Source organism: Mustela erminea, chromosome 13 (genome assembly GCF_009829155.1).
Source record: "Mustela erminea isolate mMusErm1 chromosome 13, mMusErm1.Pri, whole genome shotgun sequence".
Lineage (NCBI taxonomy): Eukaryota > Metazoa > Chordata > Mammalia > Carnivora > Mustelidae > Mustela > Mustela erminea.
This window is the reverse complement of record NC_045626.1, coordinates 36,042,467-36,068,748: the sequence shown is the minus strand read 5'-3', so window position 1 is coordinate 36,068,748 and position 26,282 is coordinate 36,042,467. Positions and strand designations below refer to the sequence as shown.

At 43.3% G+C, this 26,282-nt stretch overlaps 1 protein-coding gene across 4 annotated transcripts in view; it reads left to right on the top strand.

Moving 5' to 3' along the window:
• The window catches only part of MOCOS (molybdenum cofactor sulfurase), a 61,730-nt gene extending 36,840 nt beyond the window's left edge, over positions 1-24,890 (top strand). For 2 of the 4 annotated variants that reach the window (XM_032310694.1, XM_032310692.1), the window contains exons 10-15: positions 927-1,002; positions 2,160-2,281; positions 5,756-5,861; positions 8,676-8,814; positions 17,816-17,920; positions 20,284-20,475. In XM_032310694.1, coding sequence (XP_032166585.1) covers positions 927-1,002; positions 2,160-2,281; positions 5,756-5,861; positions 8,676-8,814; positions 17,816-17,920; positions 20,284-20,415 — 680 coding nt within the window. In that variant the 3' untranslated portion in view covers positions 20,416-20,475. Of the gene's footprint in view, positions 1-926; positions 1,003-2,159; positions 2,282-5,755; positions 5,862-8,675; positions 8,815-17,815; positions 17,921-20,283; positions 20,476-24,247 lie in introns of those variants that run through there. The other 2 variants (XM_032310693.1, XR_004278091.1) reach the window with 2 other exon arrangements.
• Positions 24,891-26,282: the final 1,392 nt, after the last annotated feature.

Genomic DNA, 26,282 nt, shown 5'->3' with positions numbered 1-26,282 from the left:
GCACAGGTGGGTCACACAGGAGGAGCTTCTGCTTCTAGTGTCCACAAAGTGGGGACCGCCACACATTCTACTCAGGTGTCTTGGCTTCATGCCTTTTCCTGGACTCTAAGGACTCACGGGGGACAAGGACTACAGAGTAACAGAGGACCTCAGCAGCTCCAGCCTTTACCAGAGGTCTTTCCCTCCTTCGTGGCACTGGATCAGTTTCCTCTTGTTTCATCCATGTATTTCAGTGTGATTTTATTTAAAGAATAAATGGCACTTTTGCTGGGTAATGGGTCATGAGTGTTAACTGTTATTATTCCTGAAACTGTTACATACATATGCTTTATACTCCTCCATACTTATGCAAGTAACTATAAAAAAGCTTCCTAACCCCACTGATATGATAACAGTTTTATTCCTCTCTGTCAATCTATCTATCTATCTATCTATCTATCTATCTATTCATCCATCTCTCTTTCCAGATAATGATGACTGATACAGGAGTCCAATTTGAGGCTGTCTCCCAGGGGCTATTGAGAATTAACACTCTATGCTGATATCTTTACAGAATGAGGCTTCATACCTGCCTATTTCTAAAGGACTTAAGGTAGCTTAGAAAACAATGATATTGAGATGTGGAGTCGTCCAGAGGTAGAAAAACCTTCTAAGGGATATATAGTGTTCCAGCTACTGTGGATGTGACTGACCAAGGGCAAAGTCTTTTATGAGAAGGCTATTTGCTGTACATAATGTTGGTGGTCATGATCATGCAAAAGAGAATCTCTGTGTTATAAAGAGATTTCCAAGATCTGGCCAATTATTTGATCCAACCAATTTCCAGAGTCATTACAATTCTTGTATATTTCATGATAATGGCCTTTCACTTATATAGTTGATTCTTTTTGCCTGCTAATAAATCTGTCTCTAACCTCTTTCACTAGGGATGGAGCCTATAGAGGTGCCTCTTGAGGAAAATGAACAGGCTCAGGTTTGCCAAAGCAAGGTCTGTGCGGACAGGTGAGACTCTACAGCAGGTGAAAATCTCAGGTCTGTTTGCAGGTGGCACAGAGGGGGAAAAGAGGAAAGCCCTGTAGATTGGGCTTTCCCAATCTACCCACTGCACCTGCCCATCCAATTGGCTGCCCCTTTCCCCTCATGAACTCCACTCTGACCACACTGCCCCACTCTGTTCTTCAAACCTACCAAACATGCACCTTCCTCAGGATGCCAGCAGAGAGAGGAATGTAGCCATTTAGGGATACCTGCTGTTTTTTATGATGCTCATTCCTGGTTGTACATTTCATTTAGCTGCATTTGAGAGAAATGCTATTTTCTGGATAATAAAGAGGTGGTTAGGCATCTTCTGCTCAGAACCTCTGATTGATGACAATGGACTTTGATGCAGTGTCTCAAAGCATTGGAGGGAAAGTGCAACTAGATGAGGTTTCCTTCTACACTTCCTTTTCCAGACACAGGTTGGCAGCTGTTTGATCCAGTAAAAATGAAGGATATGACAAGTTTTCCCTTCTATCTTGTAATCCCAATGTAGGTTATTAGCAACTTTGCATTATAAATTCTGGTGATGTGTAGATTTTTAGAATAATTTTTTAAATTTTAAATTCTTTAAATTTTATTTTAAAAGTCTCTAAGATTGCAGAGTTAAAAAAAAAAAAAGCTGGATCAATAGATGTACTTCTATTGGTAACTTGAAGGCATAGCATTCTTTCACAAACCAAACCCATTATTCCTTGCCGTTTGGCCACGAGAGAAAATACTAGTCAGACCCATAGTAAAAATCCAGAACTTATGTCTGGGTTCCAGTCCTTCTTAAAGCAAAGCACCACTGTAGAAGCTCTCAAATTCTAAGCTCTGTGGTATTCAGTGGCTATAATCAATATAAACAAGGTCTTTCAAGATGAACTTCTAAAATTTTTATCTGATCTGAAAGCTTTGCCCAAGCCCCAGCCCTCAGGTCTCCCCCGATGTTGGCTGTGTCCCCACAGCTTCTCGGGCACACCGTCACTTTAGGCTTCTCTCTGGGGGGATGCAATATCATATTACATTATATTTATTACACTGTATTATATTTTGCAATCTAATGTTTTTGCTATTTAGAATATTATTTAAAGGAATACTAAGTAATATTCACTCCCCTCCTTTTTCTTCTCCCCCAGGGTAAATACTTACAACTGTGGAGAAAAAGTTTCGAGCTGGTTGTCAAGGTTTTTTGGCCGACCATGTCAATTGATCAAACAAAGTTCAGACTTTCAAAGAAGTGCAAAGAGACGGGGCACAGGTATCACCCTTGGGGTTGGTTCTTAGGGGAGAGGCACTTGGGTTTGCCCTGGCGCACACCCAAATCAGTGCATGGAATGGATTTACATGATGACTCGCTCATGCGCAGAAAGCAGGGTATCTGCAGGTGGTCTTCAGGATGACCCTGAGGAGGGGAGGTGGGCTTCCAGCCCTCTGCCCAACAGGCACTCTGTCTCAGTCCTCCCTGTTTAGAAGCACAGTTTTATTGTGTTAGAGAAAGACATTGGTAACTTGCTATGTCCTCAGATGGTATGCAGGGACAAGAGGACCCGGTTTCTAGTCTCATGGCAGTGAGAGTTGGGCAAGCCTTGAGCCTCATGGTGTCTCAGCTGGTGTAGATCCCAACACCTTCCCCTTGTAAGTGTTGGCAAAAGAGCTGTTGTTAGCTGAAGTGAGGCAGCAGAGAAGAAAGTATCTGAAGGTTTACGTCCAATGTGGAAAGAAGAGATCATTTTTGGGTGTCTGCTCATGTGTCACTCAGGGAAGCCTTGCTTGATGGCTCTCCTTAGAACCAGAGTCCATACCTGAACCTCTTTAGTTCATTCCCTGTTTTATTTTTCTGTGTGGTACTTGTCCCATCCTAGAAGCCATGCCTTTTACTCAGTTGTTCTGTTTATGAGATTGTGCTGGATTGTAAGGTCTGAGACAGGAATTTTGTATGCTTTCCTCAGTCCTGGGGCCCAGAGCAGCATCTGGCACATAGTAGTTGCTCAATAAATACTAGATGCATGGAAGGATAGGTGAGTCATCGCCATACTATCGATCTGTGTAGGGATGACCCAGCTTAGTGATTAGCTCCCAGAGAGACTGGCTTGTAATCCGAGTAGCATTTTGAGAGTATGGGGACTGGGGACTGGATGGAGGACCTGCATAAGTGAAACTGTGGATCTCTGACAACATATGGTGGAGAGAGGATTCAAGGGATGTAATCTACTTGCACTTTTAGAAGTGCTGGCAATTTGTCATGTCAAAAGTTGTTCAAAAATTTGAGTTGCTGTGTGATGGAGAAGGGGAATAAATGTATGCTCCTCTTATTGAGGAAGGGAGCTGGTGGTGTCTGGGCATGGGGGAGCTTAGAGACACGATGAAAGGGGAGAGAGAAATGGGCAGTTCTGTGAGCAGGGACATGCAAGGAGTGGGCCTCAACAGGACCAGGGCCACCATAGAAATGAGCTGATGGAATAAACTCTGATCATTCCTAGTGCCTCCTGTCTACCTGGGGCTCAGCTTGATCCTCAGGAGGATGGCTAGAATCATGAAATGGGTTGTGGTCCTTTGAGATCTAAGTTTACAGGCAATGGCTTACTGGTAGACAGTGACACTAACATAAAGGTCATAATAAAGATCTCTTCCAAGGGCACGGGTGTGGAGGAGGCATCCTCTATACCTGGAGTGAGTTGCGGAGGGCTTCAGGGAGGAGGGAACTTGGGAGCTGCATCTTAACATGAGATAAGAGTTTTCTAGGCAGAGAGAGGCACGAAGGTTAGTCTGGAGCAGAATGGCAGGGCTTGGCATTTCATGGGCCCAGTGAAGGGTTTAGGAGGGTTGAAAGTGGGTAGGGGTACCCTGGGGCAGAGCTGGGGAGAAGAGATGACTGTTTGGCTGAAGAGTCAATGAGAACTATCTTGTGTTGGGGGCACTCAGTGAAGAACTCTGAGCTGAGGAGTTTCGTGATGCCACATGTGTTAGAAAGAGCCTTGGCACCATGTGACGGCTGCATCAGAGGGCGGGGTGAGGGGAGCACAGGGCAAGAGGGGAGGCAGGAGGTGGCAGTGAATGTCCTAGGGGGAGATGGGGACCTGGCTGAGGCGAAGGTAGGTGCAGAGGGAAGTCTGTCCCCTGCATAATACAGTGCCGGGGAGCGTCAGCTGGAGAATGTTAAACTTCACAGATGCCATTATGGTAGAGAAGTCTCTGACAGGCTAGGGCTTTGAACATTTTTAGGTTGGTACACCTGAGACGAACTTTTTTAGAGTTACCCTACCTCCTTGTACATTTTTCAATTGTCATCTAAATTGACCAGTAGAATCTCAATATTTTGTATTTTGATCCTCAAGTATTCATTTAAAAAGATATGTATGAGCATACTTCTTTAAATTGGTCAGAAATTTTATTTCTTTCCTTTTCCTTCTTCAACTTGTATTTCCCTTTGACTTCCTTGACATAATTTTATTTTATTGTTATATATTTCATACCTGAAAATCTTTCCTTGGGGCACCTGGGTGGCTCAGATGGTTAAGCGTCTGCCTTCGGCTCAGGTCATGATCTCAGGGTCTGGGATTGAGCCCTGCATCATCTGGGTCTCTGCTCAGCAGGGAGTTTGTTCCCCCCACTCCCCCACCTACTTGTGATCTCTGTCTGTCAAATAAATAAATAAAATCTTAAAAAAAAAAAAAAAACCAGAGTGTTCTAAGAGCTCATTTTCTTTCTGTTTCTGAGAGATTTGAGTGATGCTTAGAACATTTTTATTATTTCCAGGGCACCATTTTTTCCTTTGTAGAAATAGTGTCTTCTTTTTAAAAATGCAAGCTAACGGAAGCATGATTCATTTGCATTCCAAGAAAACAGGTCTTCTTTTTAAATTTATTTCTACTTTTTATTGAGGTGTAAGTGACATGTAACATTATATTAGTTTCAGATGTACAACATGATGACTTGATATTTGTATATATAGAGAAACGATCACCATGATAAGTCTGGTTAACATCTGTCACCATATTTAGTTACACATTTTTTTCTCGTGATGAGAATTTTTAAGATTTATTCTCTTAGCAACTTTCAAATATGTCGTACAGTGTTATTAACTACAGTCACCATGGCATACATTATATCCCCATGATGTATTTATTTTATAACTAGTAGCTTATATCTTTTGATTCCATTTACCCATCTTGCCCACCCCTATCCCCTGCCGCTGGTAACTACCTGTCTGTTCTCTGTATCTGAGTTTGTTTTCTTTTCTTTTCTGGTTTTTTTTTTTTGTTTGTTTGTTTGTTTCAGATTCCACATACAGTGAGCTCATACAGCATCTCTAACTTATTTCAGTTAGCATAATGCCTTCAAGGTCCATCCCTGTTGTCACAAATGGCAAGACTTCATTTTTTAAAAAAAGATTTTATTTATTTATTCATTTTAGAGAGAGAGAGAGAGCGAGTGAGGGGCGGAGCAGAGGGGGATGGAGAGAATTGCCAGCAGAGAGATGCCGGCCTCCATCGCACGACACTGAGACCATGACCTGAGCCAAAACTAAGAGTCGGGTGCTTAACCAACTGCATCACCCAAGTGCTCCAAGATTTCATTCCTTTTTATAGCTGAGTAATATTGGTGTGTGTGTGTGTGTGTGTGTGTGTGTCTGTGTGTCTGTGTGTGTGTGCATGTGCGGTTATCACATCTTCTTTATCCACTCATCCATCAAAGGATACTTACACTGTTTAAAATACTCCGTCACTTTTAGATCAGTCTGCTGGTGCAACAGCCACCCTTTCTCTGGTGAACGAAGCACAGTATTTGCTGATAAACAGATCTAGTGTGCTGGAGCTCTGGCAGCAGTTAAACGCCAGGTAAGGTCCTTTGCCTGGGGAACAGCAGACAGATGTAACCCCTTGACTCTGGGAGTGAGCCTGGCACCCCGCTGGGGAATCCTGGAGTCCTGCTGAGAGACGGGGTCCCGGGAAATCACAAAGCCCTTTGGTCCAGTTCCCACGTCTCTCCTGATGCCTTCATGGTGCTTAGTCAACCCCAATTCTTATTTTTCAATCATTCTATTTCTTCACATTTGTTGTAATTGAATTGGACTTGACCCAATTTCATTTCAGGCCCACCCTCCCACTACTCCCTGTCCCCTAGGAGCCTTGCCCTACTTCCACAGTCATTTTGAGTGGAAAGAAGGGTGATTATGGGAGCTTTTAGAGTTGTAGCTCTAGAAGCTGTTTGCCTGTGTTGTCAGACAGAACTGGCACCACTGCCTGTCTATACTCACCCAGTGATTTCCAAGGGCCCTGGCGTGTTAGAGGGTCACCTCTAGAAAGGGCTCATTCAACCCTCTTTAATGTTCTTTAAAGGACATTGAAGTCCCAAGGGAATCAGACCATTAGGGCAAAAAAGTCAGCCCATTACTATGTGAGAGCTGGGGCCAGCTGCTTGTCCTTAGTCCATCGGCCAGGAGAGCTGAGCCCACGCCTGTTATCACAAGCTGGGGATCCTGTGACTCACATGCCCTGTGGTCCTGGGCACGTGTGTGCATGCTCATAAGCATGTATTGATACAGCTTAATAAAAATGACACAGATGCACTGTTTTTAGTAATTTCTCTTTATAGCCTTTGGCAAAACCACACAACAGAGTTCCCTGGCCATGGCCCAGCTCGCCTTCCTTGGGTACAGAAGTTTGATGCAGTGGCAGGTCCCTGGCTGTTCACAAAGCTGTTCCGGCACCATGTGACACTCCTCCTCAGGTCCCTAGAGCCCTGGAGAGAGTAGGGCAGTGGTCGTCTGGGATTTGTGGTGTGCAAAACTAGGAGGTAGAGACAGGCTTGCTGCAGTCCTGGTTCCTACCAGGAGGGACCATACTTCCTGGTTGAATGTAGGGCTGGGGAGCAGGAAGTGGGTGGGACGGGGAGGAGAGAGGAGGACCAGCCTGTTTCTAGAACCTGGGAGGGTCGCTTGGGACTCTCTGGTTGGTGTCTCTGTTCTACTTTCAAATTTGATAGACTTTATAATCCATATGCTGACCACGATAGCTTTTGAACATCAAGTTTTTCCTTTCACAAAGCACAGAAGGAGGGTTTGTAACTTGGAAGGTAAATCCAGAATCAAAAGATTTTAGGACTGGACAGTATGAGCCCTTGCATTTCAGATGAGGAAACCATCCTACTTTTTGGTCATGGGAGTCACACGCAGTATCAAAACTAGATGGGGTTCTCCTGGTTCCTGGCTTTTCACACACCATTCCCTGCTCGGGGAGGGGATGGCGATGTAGCCTTATCCTCCACCAGAGCCTTTCAGGTTCTGTTTCCAGGGAAAATGCCACTCCTACTTAAGAATTCTGCCCCACCCCCCAACTTAAAAGATTTTGTTACTGAAGCACAACAAAGCACAAAAATCGTAAGCCCATAGCTCAGTGAATTTTTACAGATGTATATGCCCATTTAACCACCACCCAGATCAAGTAGAGAATATTCCTAGTAAACCACGAACCTTCCTCGTATCCTCTTCTAGTCAGCCCTGCCAAAGGTCACTGGTATTCTGATTTTGTTCACCACAGTTTCACCTGTTCTCGAACCTGATATAACGGGATCGTACAGTGTGTTTTTTTTGTTGAAGTTTTCAGAGGCTTTTTTTTTTTTCCAGTGCTTTTTCCCTTGGGGGAAGGGGTGCTTGGAGGCTCAGAAAGTCATTTCATGGGGCCTCATGGCAGTAAACAAAAATTGTAAACAAGAGTTACAAAAATTTAAATTAAATTTCATTAAAATAGCTAATAAAATTAGTTATTTTAACTAATATACTAGTTAAAACTGCAAACAGGCTGGAAGCTAGGAAGTGAATTTGTTTTCATTGACCTATAATCAACATACACTATTACATTAGCTTCAGATATATGATATAATGATTCAATATTTATATATATTGAGAAACAATCCCCACAATAAGTTTGCTTAACATCTGCCCCCATATGTAGTTGATAATTCTTTTTCTTGTGATGGGAGCTTTTAAGATTTTTCTCTTAGCAACTTCCAAATATGCAGCACAGTGTTAATAACTATAGTCATCATGCTGTAGGTTACATCCCTGTGACGTAGGTATTTTATGACTGGAAGCTTGTATCTTTCGACTCCCTTCACCCATTTTGCCTGCCCCCCCCCCCCCCCCCGCCTCTGGTAACCACCAGTCTGTCCTCTGTGGGGAATGTACTTGCTGTTGCTGTTGCTTTGTGATGTTCTAATATCCAAAAAGAGTATGAGCTCTTGGAACATTATAGGTCCTTGGTAATTAAGCCTATCGATGCTCCCTAAACGCCTCGTCCAGACTCACCCTGTAGAATGGATATTTATATAGAAGTTGGTTTACTTGATCCCCGTTCACTTGGTTTCCAGAGTCGTTCATCTCTTCAGCTAAGATCTACTCACCCTTGCCACCAGCTCTAGGAGGCCTGTCCGTGGAGGTGAGACTATCTCCCAGGGGACACCCTCAAGGTCTGTTTAACAGATGGGTGTTCTGTTGGCCTTCCACTTGTGGTAGAAGCTTGTTCTGATCATCTAGGCTTCAGGCCAGAGGACAGTTGGTGAAGTCAGGCATCGAGTGCTAGAAATGTTGGATAATTACAACAGTGCAATTATCCACTCCTCCCCACCCCCCCCATTTGATATGTCTTAAACAGTGATGAGAATGGAAAGGAGGAATTATTCTCAATGGAAGACCTCATCTCACGGTTCCGTGCCAATATTATTACCAACGGAACAAGGGCTTTTGAAGAAGAGAAGTGGGATGAGATTTCAATTGGTTCCTTGCATTTCCAGGTGAGCTGGGGGAAGTTCGGTTCCTTCCTCAAGGGTTGCGAATGGAAACTGACCTCTATTCGAGGCCAGGAGGGTGGTAGGCGGGAAGCCCTCCCTGGCTTTGACTCTGCCCCGCCAAACTTCAGCAGGTGAGTGTGTGACATTGCATTCTGGGGCTCCCTCTGGAAGGACCCAGGGCTTATTCCCCACGAAGGTGGCAGTGGTACCTTCCATGGGGCAGAGAAAATATGTAGTGTACTGGTGATCGCAGGCTCAGTGCCTCCTCACCATATCACTGTGTTTAGGCTTAAACTCTGTTTTCTTAGAATGCTTGTGTCTGTGAGAACTTTATCCTCTTGGAACCTGTTGGACTTTCCTGCCGTCAGGGGCTTGTGGCGGAAGATCCAGACACCTGATGTTCCCTTAGTGCCCACGGCCACTCCACCTTCTTCCCTCACTCTGCCTTCTGGCCTTGGCAGCCCTTGTGGAGGAGCTCATTGTCAGAGACAAAGCCATGGCCTGCCCTCTCTACCCAGCCTCCGAGCTCCCCAAATCATGTGGGATGGGAGGAAGTCTTAGGCTAAAACCTGCATTCTTCCTTGGAGCCAATGAGGGCCCCTGAAACCTGAGTCCTCTGACTTCTCCGGTGTCTGGGAGTTCACCAGCCCTCCCCCACCTGCCACAGGGCCCTTCTCTCCATTTCCTAAACGTGCCATACTTCCTGTCTCAGTGCCTTTGCTCCTGCTGTTCCTCCTGCCCGGCACGCTCTTCCTGCAGCCACTTAGGGCCTCCACTCAGATGTCCCCTCCTTGGGAAGGTTCAGCTCTGCGTGGCACCTCTGTATGCCTTCAGAGCACACAAGGTGGGGTGGCCCAAGTATGTTTTGTTTCCTGATGTCCCTCTAAAGCCCAGAATAGTCCTGGTCTCAGGACTCAACATGCTCAGGCGCTGTTGAGAGAAGGAGTAGCCAGGAAAGATAAGGAAGAGCTAGGGACGGAAGAATGGGTCATCTGCAGGGAATGTGCTCTGTTCTTAGTGGGGGGGTGAAACTATTGTGATAGGAATGTTGTTATTTGATGTTATAAGTGACTGTCACTTGTGTCCCGGCTCTGCATTTGGAAGGAACAAATTGGAAGGAAGGCTCTGCATTTGGAAGGAACAGCACTGTAATACCCAGAAAAGCAGGAAACAAGCACCAAAATCTTTACTGAAGAATGTCAGAGGTCTGAGGTTTTAGAGGGCAGTTGAATTGCGTGGCACAAAAAAGTCCTAAAGAATTTCTTTTCCCATTTAACTCCCCAAAGTTCCTCTTATCCTGGCAGCCACTCCCCCTTGAAGAAAGCAATCTCTTCTCTGTCTGACATTCACTCCCATAGACCTGTCTCTGGCACCAACCTTCCCCCCCCCCGCCCCCCTCATCCCTGCCTCCCAACCTCCTCTTCTCCTTCTGATTTCCCATTGCTGTGTCCCTGCTGTGTCTTTAAAACACTTGCTCTCGTATCCTGCCTGATACCAGACAGGCATTAATCTATGGTGTTTGAGAAATGGAGAGAAGGAGGGGGAAATAAAGGAAGAAAAGAAGAAAGCGAAAGAACTTGAACTAGCTTCCTTTCACGGTCACAGTGAGTCCTGAAAACAAGAACACCTGTGCCTCTTCAGGTACTGGGGGACAGAAATACAGGAAAGAGTCTTTTTTTTTTTTTTTTTTTTTTGTAGACCTCAAATCTTTATTTCTTCTCTCCCTCCTCCTCTCTCTCCTCACCTCTGTGCGCATGCCCCACATCTGTGAATCTTGTGTGTGAGCACCGTTTCATCGCTTTCCCCCCTGTTTGTTAACTGTGTCCATCATTCCAGAGTGTGCATACCGTTCCTGAATGAAGCAGCAGACTAGAAGGATTACAAAATTTACATAACGAGGACTGACAATTCTGAGCCTTTGATTAGAAAATCTGAGTGTTTCTTGCTTACTCTCTTAGCCAGGGACCAATCTGTTTGCCTTTTGGCATTTTAGTAGTAATTTTAGATATTCACGTCTTTCTCCTTATCCTGGGTGACCTTACAATAAATGGAATGTTAGTAATAAGTATGACAAGACCGTAGGTATGAGTAGGGTGACCCCACATCCCTCCTAATCCCCAAATCTCCCCAATAAAGGAGATAATACTCCAGACTAAGAATTTTATGTTTCTACCTCCTCCATTTCTCTTGGCTATTTGTGTTCTTACATTTTTTTAAAAATTAACATAGAATGTATTATTTGCATCACGGATACAGGTCTGTGAATCATCAGGCTTACACACTTCACAGCGCTCACCATAGCACATACCCTCTCCAAAGTCCGTCACCCAGCCACCCTATTCCCGCCCCCACCCCCCTGCAACCCTCAGTTTGTTTCATGAGGTCAAGAGTCTTTTACGGTTTGTCTCCCTCCCCAGTCCCATCTTGTTTCATTTTTTTCCCTCCCTACCCGCTATGGCCCCCAACCCTGCCTCTCAAGTTTATAGGAAAGAGTCTTTAAGAAACTTTCCTGAGATGCTTTTCTTTTTTTTTAGGTCACTGCTTTTAATAAACATTAATAAAAGTAAAAATATGCCAGCCCTTTGGCCTAATAACTTTCACTGGCAGAAGTCTATTCCATAAAATACTGTCATACAAGCATGCAGAGCAGTATTACAATCTTGCTTATTGTAGTGCTTTTATAAATATGGAAAATTGGAGGACATCCTGTGTATCTACAAAAGGGAGATTGGTTAAATAAGTTGTGCTATATTTATACAATGTAGTTTTGTGTAGGCACCAAAAAGTAGCAACTATAGTTAGTACTGTGTCTTCTAAAAACTAACTGCTTAAAAGACGTTTTTTAACTAACTTAAAAGACATTTGCCGATGCTAGTACTGAAGCGGAGGCTGTTGGCAATGCAAAAGATTTAGCACATCTCCTTTGGAAAGTAATTTTTCCCTGGGGATCATCAAGTCATTAAAACTTTGATACCTGTTGCCTTTATCTTTAGGGTAAATTGAGAATCTCATTTAAAGAGACCGACGCTAAAAAATGTTAAATGGCAAAGAAGTTTGTGTGAATTAAGACCTTTATCACAGTATCAGTGACAAGAGCAAAGAATTAGAAACTGTTTACATGGCTTCATAGCATAATGGGGAACATCAGTCCCCAGGAATGCCAGGCATTATGGCAAAGCCCAAGAATGGGGTCGTCTCTGAGTACAGACATGGGAGGGCGTCTAATACGTATTGTGAAGTCATGCCAACAGGGAGGGCATGGGGTGGCCTCTAAGAGCCCAGAGAGTGTCCTGCTGTAAGCCAGAGTCAAACTTACAGCCTTGCTAGCAGCTGCTTGCCTCTGGGGACAGAGAGGGAGGCCACTGCTGAGTGCTTTCTTTTCTAATTCTTTTTTTAAGATTTAATTTATTTATTTGAAAGAGAGTGAGAAAGCACACGCAGCAGGGAGCAGCAGGCAGAGGGAGAGGAAGAAGCGGGCTCCCCATCAGGCAGGGAGTCCCCTGCTGGGCTCAGTTCTGCTACCCCAGACCCCAGGATCATGACCTGAGCTGAAGGCAGATGTTTCACCAACTGAACCACCCAGGAGCTCCTCTTTTAATTCTTAAAACTTCTGTATCATTTGAGTTATTTTTCAAAGAATATGTATCCTTGTAAACAACTTTTAAAAAAAGATTTTATTTATTTATTTGACAGATAGAGATCACAAGTAGTCAGAGAGGCAGGCACAGAGAGAGGCTCGATCCCAGGACCCTGGGATCATGACCTGAACCGAAGGCAGAGGCTTTAACACACTGAGCCACCCAGGCACTCCATTGTAAACAATTTAAAAAAAAATCCCAATGGATAAAAGAGTACTAGAAAAAAAGCTTAAAAATGACAATGGTTTAAGAAAATTGATTTCTTTGTCTTGGTGTTATAAAGAAGTACCTGGAAAATATCTTTCCTTCTGCCAGTTTGAGAAATTGTTTTAAGAGAGAGTCCTTTTACCAAAGTGACAGGATTTTTACTTGAAGTGTTGTCTGTTGGATGGGGCCCCCAGGTCCAGGGCTGGTGGGACATCCCTTCTGTGGGACATCTCTTCTCCTCCTCCTCCTCCTCCTCCTCCTCCTTTCTTCTTCCTCTTGTTGTTAATGTTCTTCTTCTTCTTCATTATCATATAATGTATTATTAGCCCCAGGAGTACAGGTCTGTGAATCATCAGGCTTACACACTTCATAACACACCATAGCACATACCCTCCCCAGTATCCATACCCAGCCACCCTATCCCCCTACCCCCACCCCCTCACAACCCTCTGTTTTGTGAGATTAAGAGTCTCATGGTTTGTCTCCCTCCTGACCCCATCTTGTTTCATTTTTTTCCTTCCCCACCCCCATAACCCCCCCTTCTGCCTTTCAAATTCCCCATATCAGAAAGCTCATATGATAATTGTCTTTCTCTGAATAACTTATTTCACTCAGTGTAATACCCTCTAGTTCCATCCACGTCTTTGCAAATGGCAAGATTTCGTTTCTTTTGATGCCTGCATACTATTCCATTGTGTGTGTGAGTGTGTGTGTGTGTGTGTGTGTGTACACACATATATGTACACATATACCATATCTTCTTTATCCCTTCATCTGTTGATGAACATCTAGGTTCTTTCCATAGTTGTTTGGCTATCGTGCACATTGCTGCTATAAACATTGGGGTGCATGTGCCCCTTCAGATCACTACATTTGTATCTTTAGGGTAAATACCCAGTAGTGCAATTGCTGGGTTGTAGGGTAGCTCTATTTTCAACTTTTTGAATAACCTCCATGCTGTTTTCCAGAGTGGCTGTACCAGCCTGCATTCCTACCAACAGTGTAGCAGGATTCCTTCCCCCTTTTCCACATCACCAATGACTGTTGTTTCCTGACTGGTTAATTTTAGCCATTCTGACTGGTGTGAGGTGGTATCTCATTGTGGTTTGATTTGTATTTCCCAGATGCCAACTGATATTGAACACCTTTTCATGAGTCTGTTGGCCATCTGGATGTCTTCTTTGCAGAAATGTCTGTTCATGTCTTTTGTCCATTTCTTGATTGGATTCTTTGTTCTTTGGGTGTTGAGTTTGATAAGTTTTTCATATATTTTGGATACTAGCCCTTTATCTGATATGTCATTTGCAAATATCTTCTCCCATTCTGTCAGTTGTCTTTTGGTTTTGTTGACTGTTTCCTTTGCTATGCAAATACCTTTGATCTTGATGAAGTCCCAATAGCTCATTTTTGCCTTTGCTTCCCTTGCCCTTGGCGATGTTTCCAGGAAGAAGTTGCTGTGGCTGAGGTTGAAGAGGTTGCTGCCTGTGTTCTCCTCAAGGGTTTTGATGGATTCCTGTCTCACATTGAGGTCTTTCATCCATTTTGAGTCTATTTTTGTGTGTGGTGTAAGGAAATGGTCCAGTTTCATTTTTTTTGCATGTGGCTGTCCAATTTTCCCAACACCGTTTGTTGAAGAGACTGTCTTTTTTCCATTGGACATTCTTTCCTGCTTTGTCGAAGATTAGTTGGCCATAGAGTTGAGGGTCTATTTCTGGGCTTTCTATTCTGTTCCATTGATCTATGTGTCTGTTTTTGTGCCAGTATCATACTGTCTTGATGATTATAGCTTAGTGATAGAGCTTGAAGTTGAAGTCTGGAATTGTGATGCCACCAACTTTGGCTTTCTTTTTCAATATTCCTCTGGCTATTCAGGGTCTTTTCTGGTTCCATATAAATTTTAGGATTATTTGTTTTATTTCTTTGAAAAAAATGGATGGGATTTTGATAGGGATTGTATTAAATGTGTAGATTGCTTTAGGTAGCGTAGACATTTTCACAATATTTGTTCTTCCAATCCATGAGCGTGGAACATTTTTCCATTTCTTTGTGTCTTCCTCAATTTTTTCCTGAGTCCTTTACACTTTTTTGAGTACAGATTCTTGGCCTCTTTGGTTAGGTTTATTCCTAGGTATCTTATGGTTTTGGGTGCAATTGTAAATAGGATTGACTCCTTAATTTCTCTTTCTTCTGTCTTGTTGTTGGTATATATAAATGCAACTGATTTATGTGCATTGATTTTATATCCTGCCACTTCACTGAATTCCTGTATGAGTTCTAGCAGTTTTGGAATCGAGTCTTTTAGGTTTTTCACGTAAAGTATCGTATCATCTGCAAAGAGTGAGAGTTTGACTTCTTCTTTGCCAATTTGGATGCTTTTAATTTCTTTTTGTTGTCTGATTGTTGAGGCTAGGACTTCTAGTACTATGTTGAATAGCAGTGGTGATAGTGGACATCCCTGCCATATTCCTGATCTTAGTGGAAAAGCTCTCAGTTTTTTCCCATTGAGAATGATACTCACTGTGGGTTTTTCATAGATGGCTTTGATGATATTGAGGTATGTACCCTCTATCCCTACACTTAGTTTTGATCAAGAAAGGATGCTGTACTCTGTCAAATGCTTTTTCAGCATCTTTTGAGGGTATTATATGGTTCTTGTTCTTTCCTTTATTGATGCATTGTATCACATTGATTGACTTGTGGATATTGAACCAGGCTTGCAGCCCAGGAATAAATCCCACTTGGTAGTGATGAATAATCCTTTTAATGTGTGTTGGATCCTATTGGCTAGTATTTTGGTGAGAATTTTTCATCTGTGTTCATCAGGGATATTGATCTGTAATTCTCCTTTTTGATGCGGTCTTTGTCTGGTTTGGGGATCAAGGTAATGCTGGCCTCATAAAATGAGTTTGGCAGTTTTTCTTCCATTTCTATTTTTCGGAACAGTTTCAGATGAATAGCTATTAATCTTTAACTGTCTGGTGGAATTCCCCTAGGAAGCCAATGGCCCTGGACTCTTGTTTGTTGGGAGATTTCTGATGACTGCTTCAATCTCATTACTTACTGGGTCTGTTCAGGTTTTCTGTTTCTTCCTGGTTCAGTTATGGTGGTTTACATGTCTCTAGGAATGCATCTATTTCTTCTAGATTGTCAAATTTGCTGGTGTATAGTTGCTCATAATATGTTCTTATAATTGTTTGTATTTCTTTGGTGTTGGTTGTGATCTCTCCTCATGATTTTATTAATTTGGGTCATTTATCTTTTCTTTTTGATAAGTCTAGCCAGGAGTTTGTCAATCTTATTAATTCTTTCAGAGAACTACCTCCTAGTTTTGTTGATCTGTTATACCATTCTTTTGGTTTCTATTTCACTGATTTCTGCTCTGATCTTTATTATTTCTCTTCTGTTGCTGGTTTAGGCTTTCTTTGCTGTTCTTTCTCCAGCTCCTTTAGGTATAGGGTTAGGTTGTGTACTTGAGACCTTTCTTGTTTCTTGAAAAAGGCTTGTACTGGTATATACTTTCCTCTCAGGACCACATTTGCTGGGGACATCTCTTCTGATGGTCATGGCTCAGCAGCCTCAGAGGGGTCCTGGCCTGGGAATCATAATATCCTAGGCAGAGAAAATAGAATGTTCTGTTCTTGATCCTGGTGGGCTTAGTCTTCTGATCTTATGGAAGTCTTATTCCATCTGAGGGATTCTTATGTATAATCATAAGAGCTTCCACGTTTGAGCATGACTAAGTGCCAGGTCTGGGCTTTGCATCCTAGAATTAGTATCTGGAATTCTCACTGAGTCAAGCTAAGGGGTTGGATGATGAAATGAGGCTTTGAGAGGTGGTATGTCTGCCCGGGATCAGGGCCAGTGCTGGGCAGAGCCCTGTACAACCCCCCCTCGCTGCTTATGGAGGCCTGCACATCCTGAATTTGGTACCACAGTGAGGTTATGTTTCCCCTGGCTTGGTGCCCACCAGCCAGAAGGAAAGCAATCGGAACAGGCCAAGACACATCCACATTTAGTTGTTTCTGATTTCAGTGCATACTTTGTGTTTGCCCATGAGAGAGCAGAGATCTGAAGGAGAAAATCAAGTGCCTTTGCCCTTTTTATATGTGCAAAAAAAGAAGCATTTTGTTACTGCCGAGTGCATACTTTCTTTTTTTGTGTTAACATTTATGGGAGATTTTCTCGTTGTGGAGCAATTTGTGCTCATGACAGACTAATAGACATTCTACCATATGGTATGACCCCTGTTAAGACACATATGTATGCACATATATATGCATATATACATGAATACACTTGTGATTTTGTTTTCTACTTATCTTAGTTATAGACATAAATACTTCCCCTTTTATTTCAAGCCCTTTCTAGATTAATTTTAATACCTGCATGATACATACATGGAGTGTGGCCATTCTTCTCTACTGTTTGATGTTTAAGATACTCCCAGATTTCCCCTACTACACATAATGTGAGAACGATCCTTGTACATGGAGCTTTGTTTGTACTTGTGATTCATTTATTTTCTTTTCTAAAGATTTATTTATTTGAGAGAAAGTGCCTGTACAAGCAGGAGGGGCAGAGGGAGAAGGAGACAGTCTTGAGCAGACTCGGAGCTGAGCATAGAGGCCACAAATGGGGCTCGATCTCATAATCTTGAGATCGTGACCTGAGCCAAAACCAAGAGTCACCCAGGTGCCCCAGCTGTGGTTCTTTTCTTCTGTGAAATTCCTGGTAGTGAAATTTCTGGGTCAGAGGGTCATGGACACGGTAAGATTCTTACTGGTGACTCTGTGCTGGGGCTGTGGATATTTATTTTCTCCTAGTTTACTCTATGATCAGTTAGTTTTTTTCTTCCTGGGAGGATCCAGGAAGAAACCAGAGATAATCATCCAAGATCTGCAACCATTCTTTTCTTTCTCTACAAAGCCCTGAAGCGGCAGGTTTTCAGCTGATGAGCAAACACGGATGATTCCCCAGGACCCTGTGAGGAGGTGCCCTGTTCTGGCTCCTTGCAGTCAGAGTATGATAAGCCCCCTGTGTGAGTGGAGCTGGATTCTGCCTCTTACAACCTGTCCTCTTGCACTCAGCTTCCTCCCTGCCCAGTGGGAATGTCTGGTCACTTTCATGGAAATGTTGTCTTTTCCCTTCTCACCTGCCAGGTTTCAGGGCCTTGTCACAGATGCCAGATGATTTGCATCGACCAGCAAACAGGGCAGCGAAACCAAAATGTTTTCCAAAAACTTTCTGAGAGTCGTGAAAGAAAGGTAAGCATAATTGCAAGCTATGACCTCTGTTTTAAGATCCTGGCTTGTTATCCACACCAGAATTGTAGCTCTGAGTAATAGTGCTGAGTACGTTTTAGAAGTGGGAAGACCTGGGGTGCCTGGGTGGCTCAGTGGGTTAAAGCCTCTGTCTTCGGCTCGGGTCATGATCCCAGAGTCCTGGGATCCAGCCCCGCATCGGGCTCTCGGCTCGGCAGGGAGCATGCTTCCTCCTCCCTCTCTCTCTCTAACTGCCTTTCTACCTACTTGTGATCTCTATCTGTCAAATAAATAAATAAAATCTTAAAAAAAAAAAAAAGAAGTGGGAAGACCTTCTACGGCTGATGGGCTACCATTAAGATTCTGACCTCTTCCATGGCGCCATCTTGTTTTTCCTTTCCCTCCATTTCCTTACCTTTTTGAGTCTTATAATGTGTATTTTTGGTACTCTCAAATTTCAGTGAAGAGATATGGGGTATAAATAAGAAATGAATAAATAAACAAAGTAATTTTATTGTCTTGATCATTATTTTCTTCACCACAGATGTCTCATGAGCTTAGAATGCCCTCTAGTGAGTAGAGTAGCTGCACAGACAAATTCAGTAAATTTCACTCTCAGAAGCCCTGTAAGATGTCTTCTTGAGGTTTCCTATGACCCAATGTTGTTTTCGTGGATGCCAGATGATAGAAACTGAATTACTAATGGACTGATTCTTTAGGAAGAGCTATGTCTAGGCTAGTACTTTCTTTTTGTTGTTGTTGTTGTTGTTTTGCCAAGAATTCTAGGAAGCCAGGTAAGCAGTCAGGCTTCATGGAGCCTTTCTTGAACATGAACTGAAATAATGTAAATATTACTCTCTCTCCAGTAATAAATTAGAAGGTTAACTCACAGTAAAATGTTCTGCCCTGTTTCCTGTGTTTGTTTTATAGAATGTTTGTTTCATAGTATGTAACTTTGTTGGTTTCATAGTATATAACTGCCACAGTCTCCCTATGGATGCAGGATAGATATGGTCTGCACTCGAGTATTTTACCAAGTGTCTGTCTGCTCAGTGGAAGCAGACTATGTCACCTGGAGGCGTGGGGACCTTGAGGCTGCACCATGCAAAGTGCCTGGGGAGGGGGTGGGTGGGCCCAAATACTTTGGGGCATGGAAGGAAATAGTACTTCTTAGAATCACTGTAATTCTCATGTGTACACATTTTTTTTTTTAAGTAATTTTTGGAATAATTTTAGATTTATAGATAAAGTGCAAAGAGATTACAGAGAGTTCATGGGTACCCTTCATCTATCTGAAATGTGCACAAATCTTTAGGAATTAATTTGGCCTCAGCCCCTAGCCTGATGCCTAGAATGCGGGGACATCCAGCTGATGTTATCACAGCAATGGCTGGGTCTGGGAGCACATTGCATGCTCCAAAGGGTTCTTATGGCTCATTTGCATTGGTGGCAAATGTGGAGTAGATTCACACAACTCTGTATTTTGGACCTTTCATCTTTATTCTAGAGAGTTTGGAGAATGTAAACTACACCACATTAAAAAAAAATCACATCAAAGAAAATGCTGGATTTTGCTATTATTTTCATAAAATAGTTTTTACATCAGGGAACAGAGCAGAAATTGGCCTGGTAGAGGTCAGAAGCAGAGAGCGGGTTGCAGGCCCTCCTACTGGAAGCTCTGGGTATATAGGAAGGAGGAAAAAAAGGATGGGTCCAGCCATTAACAGGTGTGGGGTAACAGTCGGGAAAGGATAATATGTATATATGTATGTATTTGTTCAATTTTAAGAAAGAGAGAGCATGTGTACAGATGCATGCAAGCAGGAGTATGTGTGTGGTGAGAGGGGCAGAAGGAGAGGGAGAGAGAGAATCCCAGGCAGAGTCCACACTCACTGTGGAGCCCCACACAGGACTTGATCTCACCATCATGACCTGAGCTGAAATCAAGAGTTGGGCATTTAACTGAGCCACCCACGGACCCTGGGAAAGGAGATTTTATTTTATTATTATTTTTAAAGATTTTATTTATTTATTTGATGCAGGGAAAGAGCACACAAGTAGGGGGAGTGGGAAAGGGAGAAGCATGCTCCCCACTGAGCAGGGAGCCCCATGTGGGGCCTGATCCAAGGACCTGGGGATCATGACCTGAGCCAAAGGCAGACACTTAACTGACTGAGCCACCCAGGAGCCCTGGGAAAGGACATTTTAAATGAGAATCTTTGGTGTTCGAAATTGGGGTTCCTGTTTCTCATTCTATTTTAGGACATGTCTTTAAAGATTTGACTTGATTTTAATTGAGCATTATTAGTTAAAAAAATTTTCAACTGCTAAAATAATCTAGCTTATTGCTGCTGTCTTGTTCACAGGTGAACTTTGGAGTGTACCTGATGCATATGTCTCTAGACTTGTCTTCCCCACGTTTCCTGTCTGTAGGATCTCAGGTGCTCCCTGTGTTGAAAGAAAATGCAAAGCACCATGATTTACCTGCTTCTGACTAACATCAAGATGTTGCCTCCTAAAACGTTTTTTCAGCATAAATTAAAATTTCTCTTTTACAACTCTGACCACTTTTATTCAGATTGGCACATGGCTCAGTAGACCGCTATCTTTTGAACAAGGAGAATTCTCTTGGGGATAGAGGGAGCTCTTGTTGGCTTCCTCTAGCTCCTGCTCTCCCTGTGTGCCCTGCGAGGCTCAGGAGGCCCGTTCTGAGGCCTCTGTGCTCTGTGAAGCGAACACAGCCCCAGAGCTTCCCCTATGTGTTTGAAGTAGGATAAGTCTAATTTGATGAGTTGTTTTTTTTTTTAAGATTTTTATTTATTTCTTTATTTGAGAGAGAAAGAGAGAGAGAGAGAGACACATACACAGAGAGAATGAGCAGGGCAGGGGCAAAGGGAGAAGGAGAAGCAGACTCCCACTGAGTAGGGACCTGGCATAGGGGTCTATCCATGACCCTGGGATCATGACCTGAGTAGCAGACACTTAATTAAGTGAGCTATCCAGGCACCTCCCACCCCAAGTATTTTATTCTTTATGATGCTATTGGAAGTAGAATTGTTTTCCTTACTTCTTTTTCAGATGGTTTATTTTTAGTGTATCCTAATGCAGCTGATTTTTGTATGTTAACTTTGTATTCTGCAACTTTACTAAATGTACTTATTCTAACAGATTTTTAATGGAATCTTTAGGGTTTTCTGTATATAAGATTATGTCCTCTCTAAACAGGGATACTTTTACTTCTGCCTTTCCAATTTATATCTTGCCAGAGCCAATTGCTCTGGCAAGGCCCACTAAGCCTGTTGAATGGACATGGCAAGAGTGAGCGTTCTTTACTTTGTAAGAACTTTTCAGTTTTTCACCTGTGGTTTTAGCTGTGGGCCTTTACCATGTTGAGATATGCTCCTTCTATTCCTAGTTTGTTGAGAGTTTTTATCATGAAAGGGTGTTACATTTTGTTAAATGCTTTTAATGCATCTATTTAGATAATATGATTTTTAGCCTTTATTCTGTTAATATATTGCATTAATAGATTTTTATACATTGAAATAGTGCTTGCACTCAAGGGATAAATCCCACTTGGTCATGGGGCATGATCCTTTTAATGTGCTAATGGATTCATTTTGCCAGTATTTTGTTGAGGTGTTTTGCATCTTTATTCATTAGGGATATTGTCCTGTAGCTTTCTTGTGGTGTCTTTGTCTTGGGTCAAAGTAATGCTGGCATCTATAAGTTTGGAAGTGCCCCCTCTTCTTCATTTTTTGGGTGCAGTTTGCAAAGGATTGGCTTTAATTCTTCTTTGAAATGTTTGGTAGGATTTACCAGTGAAGCTGTCTGGTCCTGGGCTTTTCTCTGTTGCGAGACATGCTGCTTTGATGGTGGCCCAAGCGTTAGGGGCACATCTGGGTGTGTGGGGGCTGGCCTGGGGCAGGGTGGGTTGAGGCAGAAGAGATTGCTCTGCAAAGCTGGTCAGAACGGAGCCATGTCCTCTGTGTGACAGAAAGCGACCATGTCCACTCCCACTCACTTTTCTCTCTGGCGTTTGGGGCCTTTGGCAAGGGAAAGAGATGAAAAGACTATTTTATGACATGCCCCAAACTTCCAGCGGCAGGGAGAGAAGTTAAGCACTGCAAGGCTGGCTCTGGTGAGTGCCTTTTGCTCTCTAGAGTGACCCTGCCCTGACCAGAAGCAGCCATGGGGACCAAGGGTGCTCCATTTTTCTCAGCTTTTGATTATGCAGGAGGGAGGTGGGGAGCAGCCAGGGAGAGCACATGCGGCGGGGATCCAGACACACAGGGACCCACCGCTAGACCTGAATGCTAGTGGGCGCCTGAGTGCTCTGAGCAAGGTGCCTGCTGGGGCCCCTGGGAGGGGATAAAACCTTCACCAGGCAGGTGGAGGTCGGAGCACCCCTGATCCCACAACATCTTTGAGAAAGGCCAAGGATCTTCTAGCTGCAGGGAGAGTTCGAGGCACAAGGGAGGCAGGAAGAAAGCTGGCATACCCTTTCTAACCTGTGTTTTGTGCCAACAGAATTAACTTCTATGTATCTCACCGGGCAAACCCCCGAATTAGTCATAGCAAATCTTATTCTATATGAGCAAGCTATTGAACAGATCTAAGTCTCATCGGAAAAGTGAGGAAACGCACAAAACTTACTTCAGAGATTTAAGAATTAAAGGAAACGTTCATGTTTAGCACAATGCCGCAAAATAATTACGCCAAGTAAGCCACGTCTACCATCTAGTGGCTACATTCAGTAATGGCAGATTTTATTAAAGAAGGATGAAAGCTAGTTCCGGTCGGGTGGGCAAGTCCCAAAGGATGGCAAATGTTAGCGCGTTTTTCTCTGCCCGGCTTCCTTAGGGAAGCTCCAGAAAACTTTTCATTATTGATGTTGGAATCCTTTAAAAGTTAGTTCCTTAATCATTTCTTGGGCAGGTTAATTAAAAAAAAAAGATTTTACTTGGGGCACCTGGGTGACTCAGTTGGTTGTGTCTGCCTTTGGCTCAGGTCATGATCGCAGGGTCCTGGGATCGAGTCCCGCATTGGGCTCTGCGGAAAGTCTGCTTCTCCCTCTCCCTCTGCCTATCACTCCCCTTGCTTCTGCTCTCTCAATCTCTGTCAAATAAATAAATAAATAAAAATCTTTTAAAAAAATATTGTATGTATTACTTATTTATTCATTAGACAGAGATTACAAGTAGGCAAAGAGGCAGGCAGAGCGAGAGGAGGAAGCAGGCTCTCCTCTGAGCAGAGAGCAGGCTCCCCGCTGAGCGGATTGATGCAGGGCTCAATCCCAGGACTCTGGGATCATTACCTGAGCCGAAGGCAGAGGCTTTAACCCACTGAGCCACCCAGGCACCCCAAGATTTTATTTATTTGTATATTTTAGAGAGCACACATGGTGGGGGGTGTAGGGGCACAGAGTAGGAGAGAATCTCAAGCAGACCCTGCACTGAGCATAGAGCCCTATGGGGGTCAAATCCCACGACCCTGAGATCATGGCCTGAGCCAAAACCAAGAGTTGAAGGCTTAACAGCTGAGCCACCCAGGCATCTGGGTCAGGTGCATTTTCTGCTGGCATGGCATCAACCATTCTTTTGGAGTCTCCTATTTTCTTGGGACTTTTTAAAAAACGAAGCTGCTTTGAATTGGCTGTTTTGTCAAGTGGATCTCTTCTGTCTTTTTCTTTGTCTCTGTCTACCTACCTGCCTGTCTGGCTGTCTCCCTCTCTCAAGTTTTAATATATAGAAACTGTACTCAACAGCAGGTCTAGGTTTTGTGTGCGTGAGGCTTGCACACCTTAAAAATCATCCTTAAGAAAAGAATGCCAAATAAACATCAGGTACAAAAAGGGATGTAAACTCGCATGTGATAGGAAAGGGCTTTGAAGGGCGTCTGTGCAAGTGAGAGGCTTCAGCGCTGTGACTTTGCAAGTGATCCTCCTTTGCTCGGTTTGCCTGCTGCTCTCCTTTCCCTGTGCAACCGAGCGCCACTCAGACTCTCAAGGGCTACATTGTTCCTGCTTTTTGCAGTTTACAGAATAAACCACGTTTTATTCACTTTCTAAAATAAACAGCCACGTGAAGACCTGTCCTGGTTTTTTCTCCCCAACCTGTTGCTGGAAACTAATTGTGTCATTATCACTCTGAGACAGTGACTTGCCTGGGACCCTGCCTACTCCGGTTCAGGCCAGGACCTGAGATTTCCTTCCCACATGGGTGTCTGAGCTCACTGTTGCCAGGAGTTTATTGTTAGGGACTGAATGTTTTTGTGTCCCCCAAATACACGTGTTGAAGCTTAACCCCCAATGTGATGGCATTAGGACGGGAGGCCTTTTGGAGGCATGAGAAAAGAGCCCTCACGAATAGGACTAGTGCCCTTATAAAAGAGACCTCAAAGAGCTTCCTCCCCACTGCTGCCATGTGAGGACACAGCGAGAAGATGGCCATCTGTGAACCAGGGAGTGAAATCTCACCAGACACCAAACCTGCCAGCATCTTGATCTTTGACTTCTAGTCTCCACAAGTATAAGAGATAAATTTCTGTTGTTTATTTGTCACCTGGTCTGGGATATTTTGTTATAGCTGCCTGAATGGATTAAGACACATGCATAGTAATCAGGAAGTATTACTGTCATAGGGACAAGGAATATCATATCCTGTTTATCCACAGTCTGGTAAAATACATGTTTTTGTTTTTTTGTCGCTTTTTGAAGCTAAGTAGGTAACTAGTTAAGACATTTTAAGCAGGAAAGATGCAGTCAGCTTATGGAGAAGAATTGGGAATTGGACACTTAGGACTGATCTACCCCTCCATGATTGCTTTCCAGCAGGTGAAGTCAATGCACACCTTTTGTATTCTGTGTTTTAGTCTAAACATTTGGCATACTTCACAATGGACTTCATAATGTTAAGTGGGTGCATAGTTGCATTTATGTATTATAAGTGATTAAAATATACCCCTACTGAAAGATATGTTTCTGGTTTTTAATTTTATAAGTAAGATTGGAATATACTCTGCTTTTAAACATAGCTATTCATGTATTTACTTATTCTCTTATTTTTCCTTCTGCTAGATTATTCTTGAGGAACCTGAGTCGGATTCCAGGACAATAGCTATGAAGATATTGCTGGGTATAGTCATAACCGTTTCCAATAGAAATGTACCAGTTTATAACTGTAGAATTTCAATAACATGCTGGCCCAGCCCTTGCGGGTTCCCTAGTCTTGGGCTCCCAGGTGCATCAGTGAAAAATATACTCTCTTTCCTCCCTGGTGTAGCCCCTTGTGCTTATGACTACTTGTTAGTTCCAAGGAGGAGCAGGCATAATCTGAAGAAAATGAGCCAGAGTGGCTTCAGGATTTAGAGAAAGTAGCAGTGTGTCCAGCATGGGAAGTGGGGAGACTAAGGGAAACTTTGCAGAGTGAACAAGTGACCCCATCCCTTCCCCCACTCACCCCAGAAAGTGAGCTGAGGAGGCAGAAAGATGCAGGTCCAGTGTCAACATACGTAGGGCCTTGGGCAAAGTTCAAATGGGGTCCATATGCCTTGTGCCTACATATTTAAAATTCATAAGTCAATCAAAATGTTAAGTAAGATGTGTTCGGCCAACTTTGACAAATACATCTTTATAACAAGTGAGAAGGACAGATATGAATTTAGTATTCTGACCCCTTGGCACTCTGCACAAGAATAGGATGATGTAAGGAGAGCTGGCCCAGCCCCTGGTTTCGAGCCATGAACCCTTTTTCTTCTCAGCCCTGAGCCATGAACCCCAGAAGTGTGGACACCTGATCCCATAGAGCTAAATTCTGCCTTTGCTCCACTGCAAACAGCCACTCCTTAACCTCATCTCAGGCCTTGGGGTGCCTCTCAGGGAAAAGCACACATAGGCCTTGGAAATATGTTCAGTGTCATTTGGGCAGGGGATTCTGTGATTCCAGGTTCCTGGAGAAGAATCTAGAGAGAGAGGAGCCAGGTGGGCAGGGCTCTTGGTACTATGGGTTCCTTGCCTTTTAGGGAGTGGTGGGTAGAGTGAGGCCTCTTAGCATGGAGGCTAAGGCAGGGGCCCTTCTTGCTCAGGGTTAAGGGAAGTACTGGTAAGAACTTTTCTGGAGAAAGTTAACTACCCCAGAGAAGACCCAAAGGTACTCAAGGAAAAATCCATTTGCCTACCAGCTTGGTCTACAGTGAAGCCCACCAGGCAAGTAGCTCTTCTATACCTAGACAGATTTTAATATGAATGAACAACTGAGGATCACAAGAATTTGAGAATGACTTCTGTATAAAAGAAAAAGACTGAAAGTAAGAGAAAAAAAAAAAAAAACCTCAAAGAAATATGAACAGTGCAATGAAATCAAAA